This window comes from Schistocerca serialis, chromosome 2 (assembly GCF_023864345.2).
Source record: "Schistocerca serialis cubense isolate TAMUIC-IGC-003099 chromosome 2, iqSchSeri2.2, whole genome shotgun sequence".
Lineage (NCBI taxonomy): Eukaryota > Metazoa > Arthropoda > Insecta > Orthoptera > Acrididae > Schistocerca > Schistocerca serialis.
The window spans coordinates 976878937-976895942 of NC_064639.1; the positions used below are offsets into that span (position 1 = coordinate 976878937).

General features: G+C 37.9%; 1 protein-coding gene across 5 annotated transcripts in view; it reads right to left on the reverse strand.

Annotated features, from left to right (window-relative positions):
* The window catches only part of LOC126458388 (protein bric-a-brac 2-like), a 419174-nt gene that overhangs the window by 85716 nt on the left and 316452 nt on the right, over window positions 1–17006 (reverse strand). Inside the window, exon 6 of one of the 5 annotated variants that reach the window (XM_050095378.1) lies at window positions 4285–5574. The exons of the other annotated variants lie outside the window; for them this stretch is intronic. Within the exon in view, the coding sequence (XP_049951335.1) occupies window positions 5240–5574 (335 nt within the window). The 3' untranslated portion in view covers window positions 4285–5239. Of the gene's footprint in view, window positions 1–4284; window positions 5575–17006 lie in introns of those variants that run through there. 5 annotated transcript variants of the gene reach the window in all.

A 17006-nucleotide genomic window follows, 5' to 3' on the forward strand; every position in this document is an offset into this window, starting at 1 on the left:
TAAATCCATCATCACTTATTACAGAATAAATAATGTCTGTTTTATGTGGATGTTCATTTGAGTATTCTGCTGTATCAACACAAATTGTCGTAATCACCAAAGGCTGGTTACTGCCCACAAGCTCAATCTTAATACAGGTCTAAAATATCTACTTACCGGCATGGCTGGCAGCAGACACTGTACTGTCACACACAAGAGGTATGAATGTCAAGCTTTCAGAAGCAGAAGTGAAGGTTCTTCTGTATGGAGAATATAGGAAAACAGAGAGACTGAAAGGAGAGAAAATGTTTAATGGACTAGAGGGAAAGTAATTCAGAGCCTTGACCCTAGAGAAATGTGACAACATTGGACAAAATCAAAATTAATGCTAGCTTACAATAAACTCCACTATTACTTTCTGTTATCTCCAGTCCTCTTCTGCCCTGTTGACAAAAATTAATAAATCTTTCCTCCCATCACTATATGTAACTCAAAGGAGCCCTTAAGGTTCAAGAATCAAACACCTCTCATGTGTGACTGTAGAGTTCCTGCTAACTTATATGCCAGTACATAAATTTTAACAAGCTATAAGGTTCAAAGTTCCCTGAACAGATGCTTATATTACATAAATGCCTGCACAGTGTACCTTCATACATCCTGGTCTTTTCGATCCGTTTTCACAGATACAGAATATGGTGAATGCACATCTGCCGGCAGGTTGGTTCTTCACTATCCCTTCTACATGACACACATACTTAACTACTTTTGCTGTCCCAGTTTTTCATCCCACTTCTCACTACATGCTCTCACTCTACATAATCACACAATTTTTTCTGTATAATTATTCCAGTTACCTTCTCACACTGCTCACTGTTCCTCAGTCCATGTCCAATATTTGATGTGCTGTACTGTACATTCAAGATTCGTTGGACCAAATAAATACAAATATAAAACACTGTACTGCAGGATACTCCTTATCTCATATTTTTATTCCCTGCTATATACTGAAAATCGCTGTCCATATGCATTTGTAAATCCAAAATGACATGGTGAAGCTTGACAAAAGCATCGAATAAGCCAGCTCTTTTCTCCCTCATACAGGTTCAACGTGGATCTTGCAACTGTCAAATGTAAGACAGTAACTAGAATTACTTTCATTCATCACAGTCATTTTTAGTACAGTCTATCATTAGCAACACTGTATCAAATTTATCTGGCTATGATTCCATAAATATATTAAATTATAACTCAACATTTGATACATTGAATCAACATACCAAAAGGGTTGGGAACTAACACACATTTTCATATGCTTGAAGGTGTGGAAATCACTTGCTGCTAAATTCAAGCTATACACTGGATATACCAAAATGCCCCATCTGAACAGATGCAACATTTCTTGTGTTTGCAGCAAATAGCTTCACCACACATTACCCAGAAAACACAAAAACATAGAGTAAGCTGAAACAAGATGTTTTGGAACAATGACCTACAGTCCAGTGATACCTCCAACTCTCTTATACATTTTCATGCCCATGAAAAAATGGATTCTTGTCAATGAACTGACTCTGATAAGGAACTTCTAAGACAATGTCATGAGATAACTGTGCTCATGTGTCTCAAAATTTTATACAGATGATATTTGCCAACTAATTAAGATGTATGCAAAAATCTGAATGGCAGTGAAGTAGAAAAGTAATACAAATGTTTATACTTCAAATTTTTCTAATAAATGTTCTTTAAGTATTCCAGTACTGTATTTATATTAGATTAGTGTGTAAGTTCGTAGTGTTTTTGTTCTGCATGTTTGTATTCTGGTTGCTATGGGTTTATTTATTGATTGTAATTTTTTATTTGTAGTTCACTGTTGTTATTTGTTGCCATTTTGTTGCCATTTTTTCACTTGTAAATAGTGAGTAGAGCTGTGGGCTCTAGAAAATGGAGTGCCAAGTGGAGCAATTGGAACATTTAGACATATTCTTCTGTTTGAGTTCAATAGAGGTGTGACAGCAATGGAGGCAGCCAGAAACATATGCACCATGTATGGGATAATGCCATTGGACAGAGCATGGCAAGAAAATATTTTTATCATTTTAAGGAGATTTGTTTTGACATTAGTGACTCTCTTCATTCAGGAAGACATTTTGAGTTTGATAAATATTGTTTAAACGCATTAATCCAGAATGATCCATGTTACTGTACTCGAGAACTGGCAAATACGATGAACTGTGATCATTCCCCAATCATGCAACATTTGCATGCAACGGGGAAGGTTCAAAAATCAGATGTATGGGCACAACATATTCTAAACCAAAATCACAAAAATCAGCAGGTGCCATACGTGCATCTCTGTTTGCTTGTCAACAATTGGCTCATGAATAAAACTGACCATTCCTATCCTGCATCATTGCCAGTATGAGAAATGGTGCCTTTAAGCTAATGTGTGGAAAAGAAAGGAATAGTTCAGCCCAAACAAATCAGCAACTCTCCATACAAAAATCTGTGCACACCCACAAAAGATAACATTGTGGTGCTGGTGGAACAGCAATGGTGTGGTGTACTGCGAATTACTTCTTTGAGGTATAATCATCACTGCTGACTTTTATTGTCAACAACTAAGCACATCTTGCAGACACAGTCCGTGCCAAGAAAAACAACCAGGATGACTCTGTCAAATGACAGCACACCGTGACAAGGCCTGCCTGCATTCTGCTAGACTGTCAAAAAACACTTTACAGGAGTTGGGTTGCGAAATCATTACACACCCAACTTCTTCACCTGATCATGTGCCCTCAGATTTTCACCTTTTCTGCTCTCTATTGAACAACCTTCAAGAAACTTCCTTTCCGGTTGGAAATGGGCTCTGAACATGGCTTGACAAGTTCTTTGCCTCAAAAACCACGTGGTTTCCACAGTCGCAGAAGCAAAAAGCTACCCCAGCGTTGGCAGACTGCTGTAAATAGTGAAGGAGAATATATTATTGATGACTAAAGCCTCTGTTATGTGTACCTGTTGTATTTATTAAACTTATGGATAAATGCTAAAACCTTATGCACCAATCTGATAGCTTACTTCCTGGCTAGCCCTAATACAAACATTTCAGTATTCTGATGACTTTACAGAGAATTTTATAATCCAATTTTTCATCTGATTTAATTGTGTATTCCTATATGTTAAGTACATTTTTCTCTCAGTTTTGCTCACTATTTTGATGCCATTTATAAGCCAGAGTTTAGGAGCATTTAATCTACTGACACAGGTTACTTTTTAGGACAGCAATTTTCAAAGGAAACTATGTTACAGAATACTTTATTTACACAAGGTGTATGGTATGTATCTTTCCTGTATCTATTTCACAAATATTTTTTGAATTCCTCTGTTTCTTTCTCATTCAAGACCCTTGCAGTTTTTCACTTATTATTTTTATTTATGTCAAGCACCACAATATTAAGTTCAGCTGATGAGCTTAATGATCTCAGACACAATTAATTATAGAATAAGTCTAAAAAATTCTGTCAATTAGCAGTGGTGCTACTACCCATACCTGTAGTTGGAAATTCTTATGTTGATAATTTAATTATATGAAATGAACCAGGAGTATAGTGTAATTATAGAATGCTAAGTTCTCAAAAATTTAAAGGTTTAGTATTCCTTATTTTTTTGGAAGTTTAGGAGCTTGATAGAAGAAGGATTCAGTATATGATAGAAAATCTGTTATGGCTGGTTCTTTTTTGTGCAAAATCTGTTCTATAAATTTTGCCATCTGTCTTTTTTGGGCTTTTGTCTCCTTTAATCATACATGATTAATTTTTACTGTAAAAGTTCCTTTAGTTGCAGCAGACACTGCTTTAATTCAAATTGATGTAAAAATAATTATTACAAGGTGCCCTTTGTGAATTTTCATTACTGGTCCCTACCAAGAAATATTGCAAGCAATTTCTAATAAAGCAGTCCAGCAACATTCTTGTTCCCATAGACGATAACTGTGCTCTTTTATGTTAGAGTTTTTCATTGGTTTTGAGGTTCATTTTGTTGTCCTTTTGGCTTATCCCATGATCTTGGTTTTCCACTTCCAACATGGGAAGAAAATTTCTATTATAGATACATATTCACAGTTTGCAAGACATGAAGTTTTGAATAGTGGGTGATAAATTCATCACTCTCAATCAGGTACCTCTCCATTTTATTTATGTACAAAGAGAAACAAAATGAAGAATTCTGCACTTGTTCTAATTTTATTCCTTTGAACTCTGTGCTGTACATGTTTGTGAATGTAGTTTGTATTACAAACATCTAAGGCAAGCCAGATTCACAACAGTTTTATTTTGATTGTTTCCAATGTGAGACCTTACGCACATTAGCAAACTGACAGTAAACAACACCTTCGGTGAAAGGCCACTCTTCAGGTGAATGAAGTTCCTTAGTCATTCTTAGACAATAAGTGATACAACATGTCAAAAAGGGGCTGCAAATGAGTTCACAAGTAGTCTTCTTTTCCCACAAGCTATATTTCTTGAAGTTCAGAAAATTGCAGTGTATAATCTCCTTGCCCATGTATCATATGTTCTTTCCATTTTATACAGTCACCCAATAAATATTATATTCAAGTACTTCATTATAGACATTACAGTCAACAAAAGTGCTATTTCCTGTCTGCCCATGAGCACTCAGTTCACATTTAGCTGTAAATCAACACACTCAAAAGTAAATTCCTTGTACACAGTTATGAACCTGTGAGTGTCTACCATGGAAGAGTAGCTCTTGACAAACAAGAAAATTATTTCTAGAAAATATCAAAAGGATACTGAAATTATTTGATAAATATGAGATATATTTACAAAAACTGTCTTAACAGTACTGCCTTATGGCAGCTACAGCAATACATCAACATTTCTACAGAGACTGCTGTACAACCAACAATACTTACTGAGAAAAAATACATGATAAAATGAAATTCTGAAATGGGTGCTAAAGATACACAGTTTTGTCCTGTAAGAAACAGTACTTTGTTCTTTTTAAAAACAAATTTTCTTAGTTCCATTTCTAACAAAATGTTTAGGAACTGACAGACTATTTATGGAATCAAATCCTGTGTTACCTATCATCCCTTACGTCATTCAAAGACAGATATTAGTGTCAAGATTATAAAAAGCAGTATTGCACATTGTTCTGGTCATAGTGTATTTACACTACTGTTACCATAGCAACCAGAAATGCTGAAGATATTCACAGTAAAACCACCAAAAAGGAACACACAATTCTACAGTGCATGAAGTAAACCATGTACTGTTGCCATGTGATGCTTGAGATAGGCCAGGCGGCTGAGGACGACATTGCATACTGGACAGCGTGTCGCACCTCGGTGTACGTCTTTGTGTTTGGACAATGAGCTGCCAGATTTGAACACTTTGTCACAGAGCTTGCACGCATAAGGCCATCGGAACTGAGATGTGGAATGGGGTGCAGGTACGGGTAGGTGCAAGGGCTTTGTCTGTGCCTGACGTGACGACTGGTCCAGCTCCGGCGCTTCAGGTATTGTCCCTCCACTGGTGGGCCACCAGCCGAGTTCTTCATCCAGCCACACCGCCTCGGGTTCTGGAGGGAGAGGAACCTCAATAAGTATCCATAATTGGACAGCAGTCCCCCTCTCCACTGGAGTAAGCCCCACTTGTACTGATAACATGTACTTGTTACGACAAGTACTGACGAATTTTAATTGAACCTGACTCCAAGGCTAAATGTGATAAGGGTTTCAACTTGCAAAATTTTCCATAATCGTTTCAATGAATGTATGGGAAATTAAATAAAGACACATTTCTCCAAAAATCACTAAAATGTCAGTTATAATTACATAAGTCATGAAACACAAAAACAAGCTATGTAACAAACAGAAGAAAACACGTTTTACTACTGTAACTGAGAATTAAAGAGTGACTTCTTTTTCAATTCAGTAATCTCAAGATAAATTTCACACAAGCTTCAAATGTTCTGCTTTGAAGGATCAGGATATTGGTTCCTTGTATTTACAAAACCTCTCTGTGAAAGCTCCAGAACAATTACCAGAAGTTAGATTCTGGAACTATGTTAAAATGGAGACAAGAACATTATAATTACACACTGATGCACAGCATAGCATAATATGTAAGTTCAGTTTCATGAATTTCTTTCTGCAACTATAAATAATACTAAGCTATAAAAAGAAATTTCTGAAGTAAATAGCTTCCTGTCTGTAGCAAGAAACTCATCTTCTGAGGTGGCACGCATCAGTGTTGTTATGAGCATACTGTATAGACATTACCAGGAGCAGAATTTTTGTACTTACTTTAATAGCCTCCAGTTACCACTATTAATAAATGAATTCCATAACAATTTCTCTCATGAAAGGAGAAAGGTAGTAAGTTAAGTAACACAGTGATGAGCAAAGACATAAAAATTCCATCAAAATTAATTTGCTTGATGACTCAAGAATAAAAATCACTGTACATGGGGCAAAATGTAATTTTACATTACTTGGAAAAAATGAAAAGAATAATGTGCAGTAGGTAATAACCTAACTTTCACATTTTATATAATCATGTACTCAATAGATAGTTATCTGTTCACATAAAACATGACAGTTTTTTCAAACATTCAAAGCATTTTTTGTTTCCAATTTCAAAGCTTAACAATAGTAGTGGTTTCTCCAGAAGTACTACTCATTTTATGTAATTAAAGAAGTAAAGTAGTATTATTCTAATGGTTGGTTTAAACACCACTGTGATTTTCTACGAACTCTCCTAGTTGAGGTGTATTGTTCTTGCTTTCCTCTGACCTATGTATTAGCTCACTTAATCAGCTATGTGTGGATTTACAGTTCAACAAACAATTTGAGTTATGGTTCAATAGCACTATTTTTACAGGCACAAAATACTGCGAGGGGTGAAACACACATTAGGAGGCTGAAAACACTCTTAGCCTGAGCTGAATTTCACATTGTGCACCTCTGGATTACTTGGATGTACACTTAACCAACCGAGTAACGAAGCTGTGCGATATTTGTGTTAATAAATCCGACCCACTTGAATCTTAATACCCACTTGTACAGTATGTAACTTAAATCCATTTTGGAGCCCTAACAGGAATGTAGTCATTCACAAGAAGACTAACTGCACACATAATACAGAAAATAATCATAATCACTGGGAAAAATTGCTCACAAATTGCTTTTACAAATATTTAAAAGTTGATATTCAAAATTAATGTTTTGAAATGGAATTTCCTTCATGGATTCCAAAGGGGTAAAGGGAAAAAGGAAAATGCAAACCAAGAAGCAATCAGTCACTTACCAGCAATTTGTGGGCAAACATATCTGTTGAGAGGCCAGACAAATGTGTGGTTCCTGAAGAGGGGCAGCAGCCTTTTCAGTAGTTGCAGGAGCAACAGTCTGGATGATTGACTGATCTGGCCTTGTAACACTAACCAAAACAGCCTTGCTGTGCCAATACTGCGAATGGCTGAAAGCAAGGGGAAACTACAGCCTTAATTTTTCCCGAGGGCATGCAGCTTTACTGTATGCTTAAATGATGATGGCGTCCTCTTCGGTAAAATATTCTGGATGTAAAATAGTCCCCCATTTGGACCTCCGGGTGGGGACTACTCAGAAGGACATCGTTTTCAGGATAAGGAAAACTGGCGTTCTACGGATTGGAGCATGGAACGTCAGATCCCTTAATCGGGCAGGTAGGTTAGAAAAAAGGGAAATGGATAGGTTAAAGTTGGATATAGTGGGAATTAGTGAAGTTTGGTGGCTGGAGGAACAAGACTTCTGGTCAGGTGAATACGGAGTTATAAATACAAAATCAAATAAAGGTAATGCAGGGGTAGGTTTAATAATGAATAAAAAAAAATAGGAGTGCGGGTAAGATACTACAAACAGCATAGTGAATACATTATTGTGGCCAAGACAGACATGAAGCCCACACCTACCACAGTAGTAAAAGTTTATATGCCAACTAGCTCTGCAGATGATTAAGAGATTGATGAAATGTATGATGAGATAAAAGAAATTATTCAGATAGTGGAGGAAAACGAAAATTTAATAGTCATGGGTGACTGCAATTCGATAGTAGGAAAAGGAAGAGAAGGAAACATAGTAAGTGAATATGGAATGGGGGTAAGAAACGAAAGGGGAGCCACCTGGTAGAATTTTGCACAGAGCATAACTTAATCATAGCTAACACTTGGTTTAAGAACCATGAAAGAAGGCTGTATACATCGAAGAAGCCTGGAGACACTGGAAGGTTTCAGATAGTTTATATAATGGTAACACGGAGATTTAGGAACCATGTTTTAAATTGTAAGACATTTCCAGGGGCAGATGTGGACTCTGACCACAATCTCTTGGTTATGAACTGTAGATTAAACCTGAAGAAACTGCAAAAAGGTGAGAATTTAAGGAGATGGTACCTGGATAAACTGACAGAACCAGAGGTTTTAGAGAATTTCAGGGAGAGCTTTAGGGAACGATTGACATGAATGGGGGAAAAAGATAAGGTAAAAGAAGAATGGGTAGCATTGATGGCTGAAATAGTGAAGGCAGCAGAGGATAAAGCAGGTAAAAAGACGAGGGCTAGTAGAAATCCTTGGGTAGCAGAAGAAATATTGAATTTAATTGATGAAAGGAGAAAATATAAAAATGCAGTAAGTGAAGCAGGCAAAAAGGAATACAAACATCTCAAAAATGAGACTGACAGGAAGTGCAAAGTGGCTAAGCACGGATGGCTAGAGGACAAATGTAAGGATATAGAGGCATATATCACTAGGGGTAAGATAGATACTGCCTACAGGAAAATTAAAGAGATCTTTGGAGAAAAGAGAACCACTTGTATGAATATCAAGAGCTCAGATGGAAACCCAGTTCTAAGCAAAGAAGGGAAAGCAGAAAGGCGGAAAGAGTATATAGAGGGTCTATTCAAGGGCAATGTACTTGAGAATAATATTATGGAAATGGAAGAGGATGTAGATGAAGATGAAATTGGAGATATGATACTGCGTGAAGAGTTTGACAGAGCACTGAAAGACCTAAGTCAAAAATAGGACCCACAAGTAGACAATATTCCATTAGAACTACTGACAGCCTTGGGAGAGCCAGCCCTGACAAAACTCTACCATCTTGTGAGCAAGCTGTATGAGACAGGCTAAATGCCGTTAAGACTTCAAGAAGAATATAATAATTCCAATCCCAAAGAAAGTAGGTATTGACAGATGTGAAAATTACCAAACTATCAGTTTAATAAGTCACAGCTGCAAAATACTAACGTGAATTCTTTACAGACAAATGGAAAAACTGGTAGAAGCCGACCTCGGGGAAGATCAGTTTGGATTCCGTAGAAATGTTGGAACATGTGAGGCAACATTGACCTACGACTTATCTTAGATGACAGGTTAAGGAAAGGCAAACTGGAATGGTCTGGAATACTCTCTTTCAAATTTTGAAGTTGGCAGGGGTAAAATACAGGGAGCAAAAGGCTATTTACATTTTATACAGAAACCAGATGGCGGTTATGAGTCGAGGGGCACGAAAGGGAAGCAGTGGTTGGGAAGGGAGTGAGACAGGCTTGTAGCTGATCCCCGATGTTATTCAATTTGTATATTGAGCAAGCAGTGAAGGAAACAAAAGAAAAGTATGGAGTAGGAATTAAAATCCATGGAGAAGAAATAAAAACTTTGAGGTTTGCCAATAACATTGTAATTCTGCCAGAGACAGCAAAAGACCTGGAAGAGCACTTGAAGAGAATGGACAGGGTCTTGAAAGGAGGATATAAGATGAACATCAACAAAAGCAAAATGAGGATAATGGAATGTAGTCGAATTAAGTTGGGTGATGCTGAGGGAATTAGATTAGGAAATGAGACACTAAAAATAATAGATGAGTTTTGCTATTTGGGAAGAAAAATAACTGATGATGGTTGAAGTAGAGAGGATGTAAAATTCATACTGGCAATGGTAAGGAAAGCGTTTCTGAAGAAGAGAAATCTGTTAACATTGCGTATAGATTTAAGTGTCAGAAAGTCGTTTCTGAAAGTATTTGTATGGAGTGAAACATGGATGATAAATAGTATGGACATGAAGAGAATAGAAGCTTTCGAAATGTGGTGCTAGAGAAGAATGCTGAAGATTAGATGGGTATATCACACAATTAATGAGGAGGTATTGAATAGAATTGGGGAGAAGAGAAATTTGTGGCACAACTTGACTAGAAGAAGGGATCGGTTGGTAGGACATGTTCTGAGGCATCAAGGGATCACCAATTTAGTATTGGAGGGCAGTGAGGAGGGTAAAAATTGCAGAGGGAGATCAAGAGATAAATATACTTAGTAGATCCGGAAGGATGTAGGTTGCAGTAGGTACTGGGAGATGAAGAGGCCTGCACAGGATAGATTATCATGGAGAGCTGCATCAAACCAGTATCTGGACTCGGGACCACAACAACAAGATGGTTTTGTTAAATTGTCCATGTGTAAAAATGCAGAAATGGCTACTGAAATATGGTAATTATTATAACCCTTTTTTAAAGTAATTTGACTTGTCTCCAGTATAAAAATCTTTAATTTGTACATGTACATCATGAGATGAATAAAATATATTCTACATTGATTTCAATCAAACAGTGCTGTTTGTCAAAACTATTTTTCCCTTCAAAAGTGAAATTATAATGGAAAAACAAAGACTACCTATTCCTGAACAGTGGCAGCAGAAGTAACAGTAAGAACACTTGTGATTGTTTTTGTCCTCTTATGAATACAATGGGTATATCATTGTTTAGAAAATTTTAGCTGTATCAGTTTTAGAACACCTTACTCTATGATAGAGATAGCTGTACCATGGGTGAAACAACACAGCAGGTGTGCCGAGAGGTCACACAACCATGATTTCTGAAAATGGGCAGTAGTCTCTTCAGTAGTCTGGTTCATTGACTGATTGAGACTTGTAACATCAGCCAGTATTGCGTTACTATGCTGTCACTGCTTGTGGCTGAAAGCAAGGGTAAACTAAATCCCTCATATTTCCAGAGAACATATGGATTAATGATTATGGCATCCTCTTGGATAAATATTCTGGCAGTAAAATAGTCCCCAATTTGGATCTCTGGGGGTGGACTACCCAGGAGGATGTCATAATAAAAAACAAAACAGGAGAGCACAAATGTAAAAGGTATTACAGTTTGCAAGCTTTTGGACCCAGTGGCTCCTTCCTCTGCCAGAAGGGTTGAAGGGGAAGGAAGAGACATGATGGAAATGGACTGGTGAAGTTTACTAAAAGGAATAGCGTTCGGAAAAGTTACCCAGAACCCTGGGTCAGGATGAGAAGGAAGGAATAAGTCTCCACTGACCTCGAGTTCTGGATGACTGTTCCAAACTCTACCCTTTTTTCCCAGACCTCATCAGTCCTTTTCTTCACCCGTCTTCCTGCTTCTTCAACATTTTTACCAGAAGAAGGAGTCACTGCCTCTGAAAGCTTGCAAACTGTAATAGCTTTTATACAGGTGGCACAACAGTCACTGCACAGTGGTTAAAAGAAATTGAAAGTAACAGCGAGACATAGTTAAGTTGGTATTACCGAATGGTGATAATTACACCTTGTCAAGTTGGTATACAATGCAATGACAAACAAATCAAACACAATGATCAAACTAGTGGATTATTGAAAGTGTGAGCTGTGAGACATGTTTACAGCTGTAGTTTTTCAAACTGTCGTGATGTTAACGAAAGAAGAAACATTTTATGAAAGTGGTAATACAGCAGTTTTTAATGAATGGGGAAGACACGAGATAGATTTGAAGACTATGGATTTGTTTAGGATGCACAAAGATCTGGCCACCCCACAACAGTCACAACTGAGGAAAATGAATTGTGAGTATGTTTAGTTGTGACCCAAAGTACACGGAAATCAACCAGATGATTAACAACTGAGCTGGATTTAACACAAATGTCAGTTCAAAGTGCAGGAGGTCAGGTCCATACGTAGGAGGATAAGAGTGGAGAAAGTTCAGGATAAGGAAATCAGGCACAAGTACATAACAGTGATCTCAGAAAGGTACCAGTTAGTTAAAAGTAGTCAATTACAGTCATTGGAAAAGGAATGGACAAGGTACTGGGACACAGTACTAGAAGTGGCTAAAGAATGTCTTGGACCAGTAGTGTGTAAAGGTAGGATGAAGCAAACAGCTTGGTGGAATGACACAGTCAAGGCAGCCTGTAAAAGGAAAAAGAAGGCGTATCAAAAATAGCTACATACTAGAACTCAGGTAGACAGAGAAAGTTATGTTGAAGAAAGAAACAAAGCCAAACAGATAATTGCAGCATCGAAGAAGAAATCTTGGGAAGACTTTGGAAACAGGTTGGAGACTTTGGGTCAAGCTGCCGGAAAACCATTCTGGAGTGTTATTAGCAGTCTTCGAAAGGGAGGTAAGAAGGAAATGACAAGTATTTTGGACAGGTCAGGAAAACTGCTGGTGAATCCTGTTGATGCCTTGGGTAGATGGAGGGAATACTTTGAAGAGTTGCTCAATGTAGGTGAAAATACGATCAGTATTGTTTCAGATTTCAATGTACAATGGGATAGGAATGATGATGGAATTAGGATCACATTTGAGGAAGTGGAGAAAATGGTCAATAGCTTGCAGTGCAATAAAGTGGCTGGGGTGGATGAAATTAAGTCGGAACTCATCAAATACAGTGGAATGTCAGGTCTTAAATGGCTACACAGGATAATTGAAATGACGTGGGAGTTAGGACAGGTTCCATCAGACTGGACGAAAGCAGTAATCACACCAATCTTTAAACATGGAAACAGAAAAGATTGTAACAACTACAGAGGTATCTCTTTAATCAGCGTTGTGGGTAAAATCTTCTCAGGTATTGTAGAAAGGAAAGTTCGAGTATTAGTTGAGGACAAATTGGATGAAAATCAGTGTGGGTTTAGGCCTCTTAGAGGTTGTCAGGACCAGATCTTTAGCTTATGGCAAATAATGGAGAAGTGTTACAAGTGGAACAGGGAATTGTATCTATGCTTTATAGATCTAGAAAAGGCATATGACCAGGTTCCTAGGAGGAAGTTATTGTCTGTTCTACGAGATTATGGAATAACAGGCAAACTTTTGCAAGTAATTAAAGGTCTTTACATAGATAGTCAGGCAACAGTTAGAGTTGATGGTAAACTGAGTTCATGGTTCAGAGTAGTTTCAGTGGTAAGACAAGGCTGCAACCTGTCTCCACTGTTGTTCATATTATTTATGGATCATATGTTGAAAACAATAGACTGGCTGGGTGAGATTAAGATATGTGAACACAAAATAAGCAGTCTCCCATATGCGGATGACTTAGTTGTGATGGCAGATTCGGTTGAAGGTTTGCAAAGTACTATTTCAGAGCTAGATCAGAAATGTAAGGACTATGGTATGAAGATTAGCATCTCCAAAATGAAAGTAATGTCAGTGGGAAAGAGATATAAATGGATTGAGTGCCAAATAGGAGGAACAAAGTTAGAACAGGTGGACGGTTTCAAGTACTTAGGATGCATATTCTCACAGGATGGCAACATAGTGAAAGAACTGGAAGCGAGGTGTAGCAAAGCTAATGCAGTGAGTGCTCAGCTACAATCTACTCTCTTCTGCAAGAAGGAAGTCAGTACCGAGACTAAGTTATCTGTGCACCGTTCAATCTTTCGACCAACTTTGCTGTATGGGTGCGAAAGCTGGGTGGATTCAGGTTACCTTATCAATAAGGTTGAGGTTATGGATATGAAAGTAGCTAGAATGATTGCAGGTACTAGTAGATGCAAACAATGGCAGGAGGATGTTCACAATGAGGAAATCAAAGAAAAACTGGGAATGAACTCTATAGATGTAGCAGTCAGGGCGAACAGGCTTAGATGATGGGGTCATGGTACACGCATGGGAGAAGCAAGGTTACCCTAGAGACTCATGGGTTCAGCAGAAGAGGGTAGGAGGAGTCGGGGTAGACCAAGGAGAAGGTACCTGGATTTGGTTAAGAATGATTTTGAAGTAATAGGCTTAACATCAGAAGAGGCACCAATGTTAGCACTGAATAGGGGATCATGGAGGAATTTTATAAGGGGGACTATGCTCCAGACTGAACGCTGAAAGGCATAATCAGTCTTAAATGATGATGATGATGATGATGATGTCAGTTCAAAGAATGTTACACAAACAGAAATTTAAAGTTTCCATTCCACGTATACAAAATGGGTACTTGACAACGACCCAGATTGACAATTTCAGTTTTGTGAATTGATGCTTGACCAACAGAAACACACTCCTAACCTATTCAATAAAACTGTGTGGGCTGACGAGGCCAATTTTAAGTTAAGTGTGCAAGTTAACAGGCATAACTGCACTTACCGGTATACTGAGAAACAAAATCGTTTGTTAGAACAACCCACTAAATCAACTTGGTGTGAGTGTTTTGGGGATAATATCATCATTTGGGAGACTTGGACAATATTATACCATGCAATGGGACACCCTCCTCTAGCATTACCTTTCTTTAACAGAAGTAGTCGATACGAGGGATATTTCCGAATCTTGTATAGGTGAACATTATTTTGGCTGTTTAACTTAAAGAATTACATATGATTTTATATTCGATGTATTATATTTCAGACTGAAATGTATAAAAAGAAATTACTTTATTACAATTGATACTTATTAACTCTGTATGTACAGTTAAAATGACCCTTCTTTTAGAAATATTTGAAATAACAAAATATCTGGCACACTTAAAATTCCTATTATTAATTGTGCAATCTGACACTAATTATTAAATTTATTTCTGGATTCGTTTACAAAATAATGATATAACTTGGTGAAGATTCTTCTTTTGTCAAGAAAGTTTATAAACCCTTTTGTTTTGTAAACGCTTTCGAATATTGTTAGTACTGCAGAATGTAGTAGTAGTGGGCATGCCTTTGATGGAATCAGACATGCTTTTATGTTTGGCAATAACAATGTAAATTTCTGTTTTAAAGTGGAGATTTTAAAGACAGTGTGACATAGAAAAATGAGGTAAAATAAAAAAGTCATAGAAACAGAAATTTCGCAGCAGACTTACTAAACAGTTATCAAGTCATCTAGAATGCACAAAGTCAAAAATTTCAGCCTCAAGAATTTACCCCGAGACATGACGAACTGCAGCCAACAATGAGAAAATGAAGGTAAGTAAAAATTTTATTTGTAAATCTCACTCCTCTCGAAACTTATGAAAGTTATTTGTGTATACAGATATGGTGATTTTATTTATTTAATCGTGTCAGAAACACACTATAGCTTACAAGTTATACAAAATGTTCCAAAACATGGTACTAAAAGCATTACAATTAAATGCGGCGTGACCAGTATGCAGCAACTTCGCATGCTTCCTTGGTGACATCGATGACATTCTGTGGCGTGCATGATGTTGGGCACAGGCTGCAGACAAGAAGATGACTCATTGTCTGTTCTTCACCATATTCACATGCTGTGGAGTCACATGCAAATCCCCAGTTTTTCAAGTTGGTCTCCATTTTCCAACTCCGGAACACAGCCTGCTGATGGTCTTCCATACTGACCAGCTTTCTTTGTGACCTGATGGGAGGCTTTTGGTCGAGATCATCAACCTGCAAGGTGGCTGGCTCTGGAATGCCATGAGTTGACTCTGAAGTTCGAAGGTCGTTCAGTGAGACTTTCAGTTGAATGGAGAAAGCTTTTCCTTGACTTGAGCCTTGGTACTGCTGGCTGGTACCTGTGTAGTGTGTGGGTCTTCAGATTCAATGCCTCAGACTTTTCCAGCTGGATGCAAATTCATGGTGGATATCAGGTGGTGGGATGCCCGCTAGACAATAAACTTTATCTCAAACATCCCGTAATGAGTCTGCAGGTTTCATTCAAGGCGATATCCACTTGTTTAGCATGACTAGATTTGCACCAGACAGGGCAAGCATATTCTGCAGCCGAATAACAAAGAGCTACAGCAGAAGTTCTTAAGATGCGAGGATGTGTCCCTCAGGTTGTCCCCGATAATTTCCGGAGAATGGTGTTCCTTGCAGATACCTTCCGTTTGGCGTTCAAGCAATGTATTCTGTAGGCATAATGATACCTAGTCTAGAAGAGCTATTCCTGTAGATTTATTGTTGTTGGTGTTGTATTCAGTCCTGAGACTGGTTTGATGCAGCTCTCCACGCTACTCTATCCTGTGAAAGCTTCTTCATCTCCCAGTACTTACTGCAACCTACATCCTTCTGAATCTGCTTAGTGTATTCATCTCTTGGTCTCCCTCTATGATTTTTACCCTCCACACTGCCCTCCAATGCTAAATTTGTGATCCCTTGATGCCTCAGAACATGTCCTACCAACCAGTCCCTTCTTCTTGTAAAATTGTGCCACAAACTCCTCTTCTCCCCAATTCTATTCAATACCTCCTCATTAGTTATGTGATCTACCCATCTAATCTTCAGCATTCTTCTGTAGCACCACATTTCGAAAGCTTCTATTCTCTTCTTGTCCAAACTATTTATCATCCATGTTTCACTTCCATACATGGCTACACTCCATACAAATACTTTCAGAAATGACTTCCTGACACTTAAATCTATACTCGATGTTAACAAATTTCTCTTCTTCAGAAACGCTTTCCTTGCCATTGCCAGTCTACATTTTATATCCACTCTACTTCGACCATCATCAGTTATTTTGCTCCCCAAATAACAAAACTCCTTTACTACTTTAAGTGTCTCATTTCCTAATCTTATTCCCTCAGCATCACCCGACTTAATCCGACAACATTCCATTATCCTCGTTTTGCTTTTGTTGATGTTCATCTTATATCCTCCTTTCAAGGCACTGTCAATTCCGTTCAACTGCTCTTCCAAGTCCTTTGCTGTCTCTGACAGAATTACAATGCCATTTTTATATCTCCTGATAACGACGTCCTCTTGAGTAGTCTCCGCCCGGAGATCCGAATGGGGGACTATTTTACCTCTGGAATATTTTA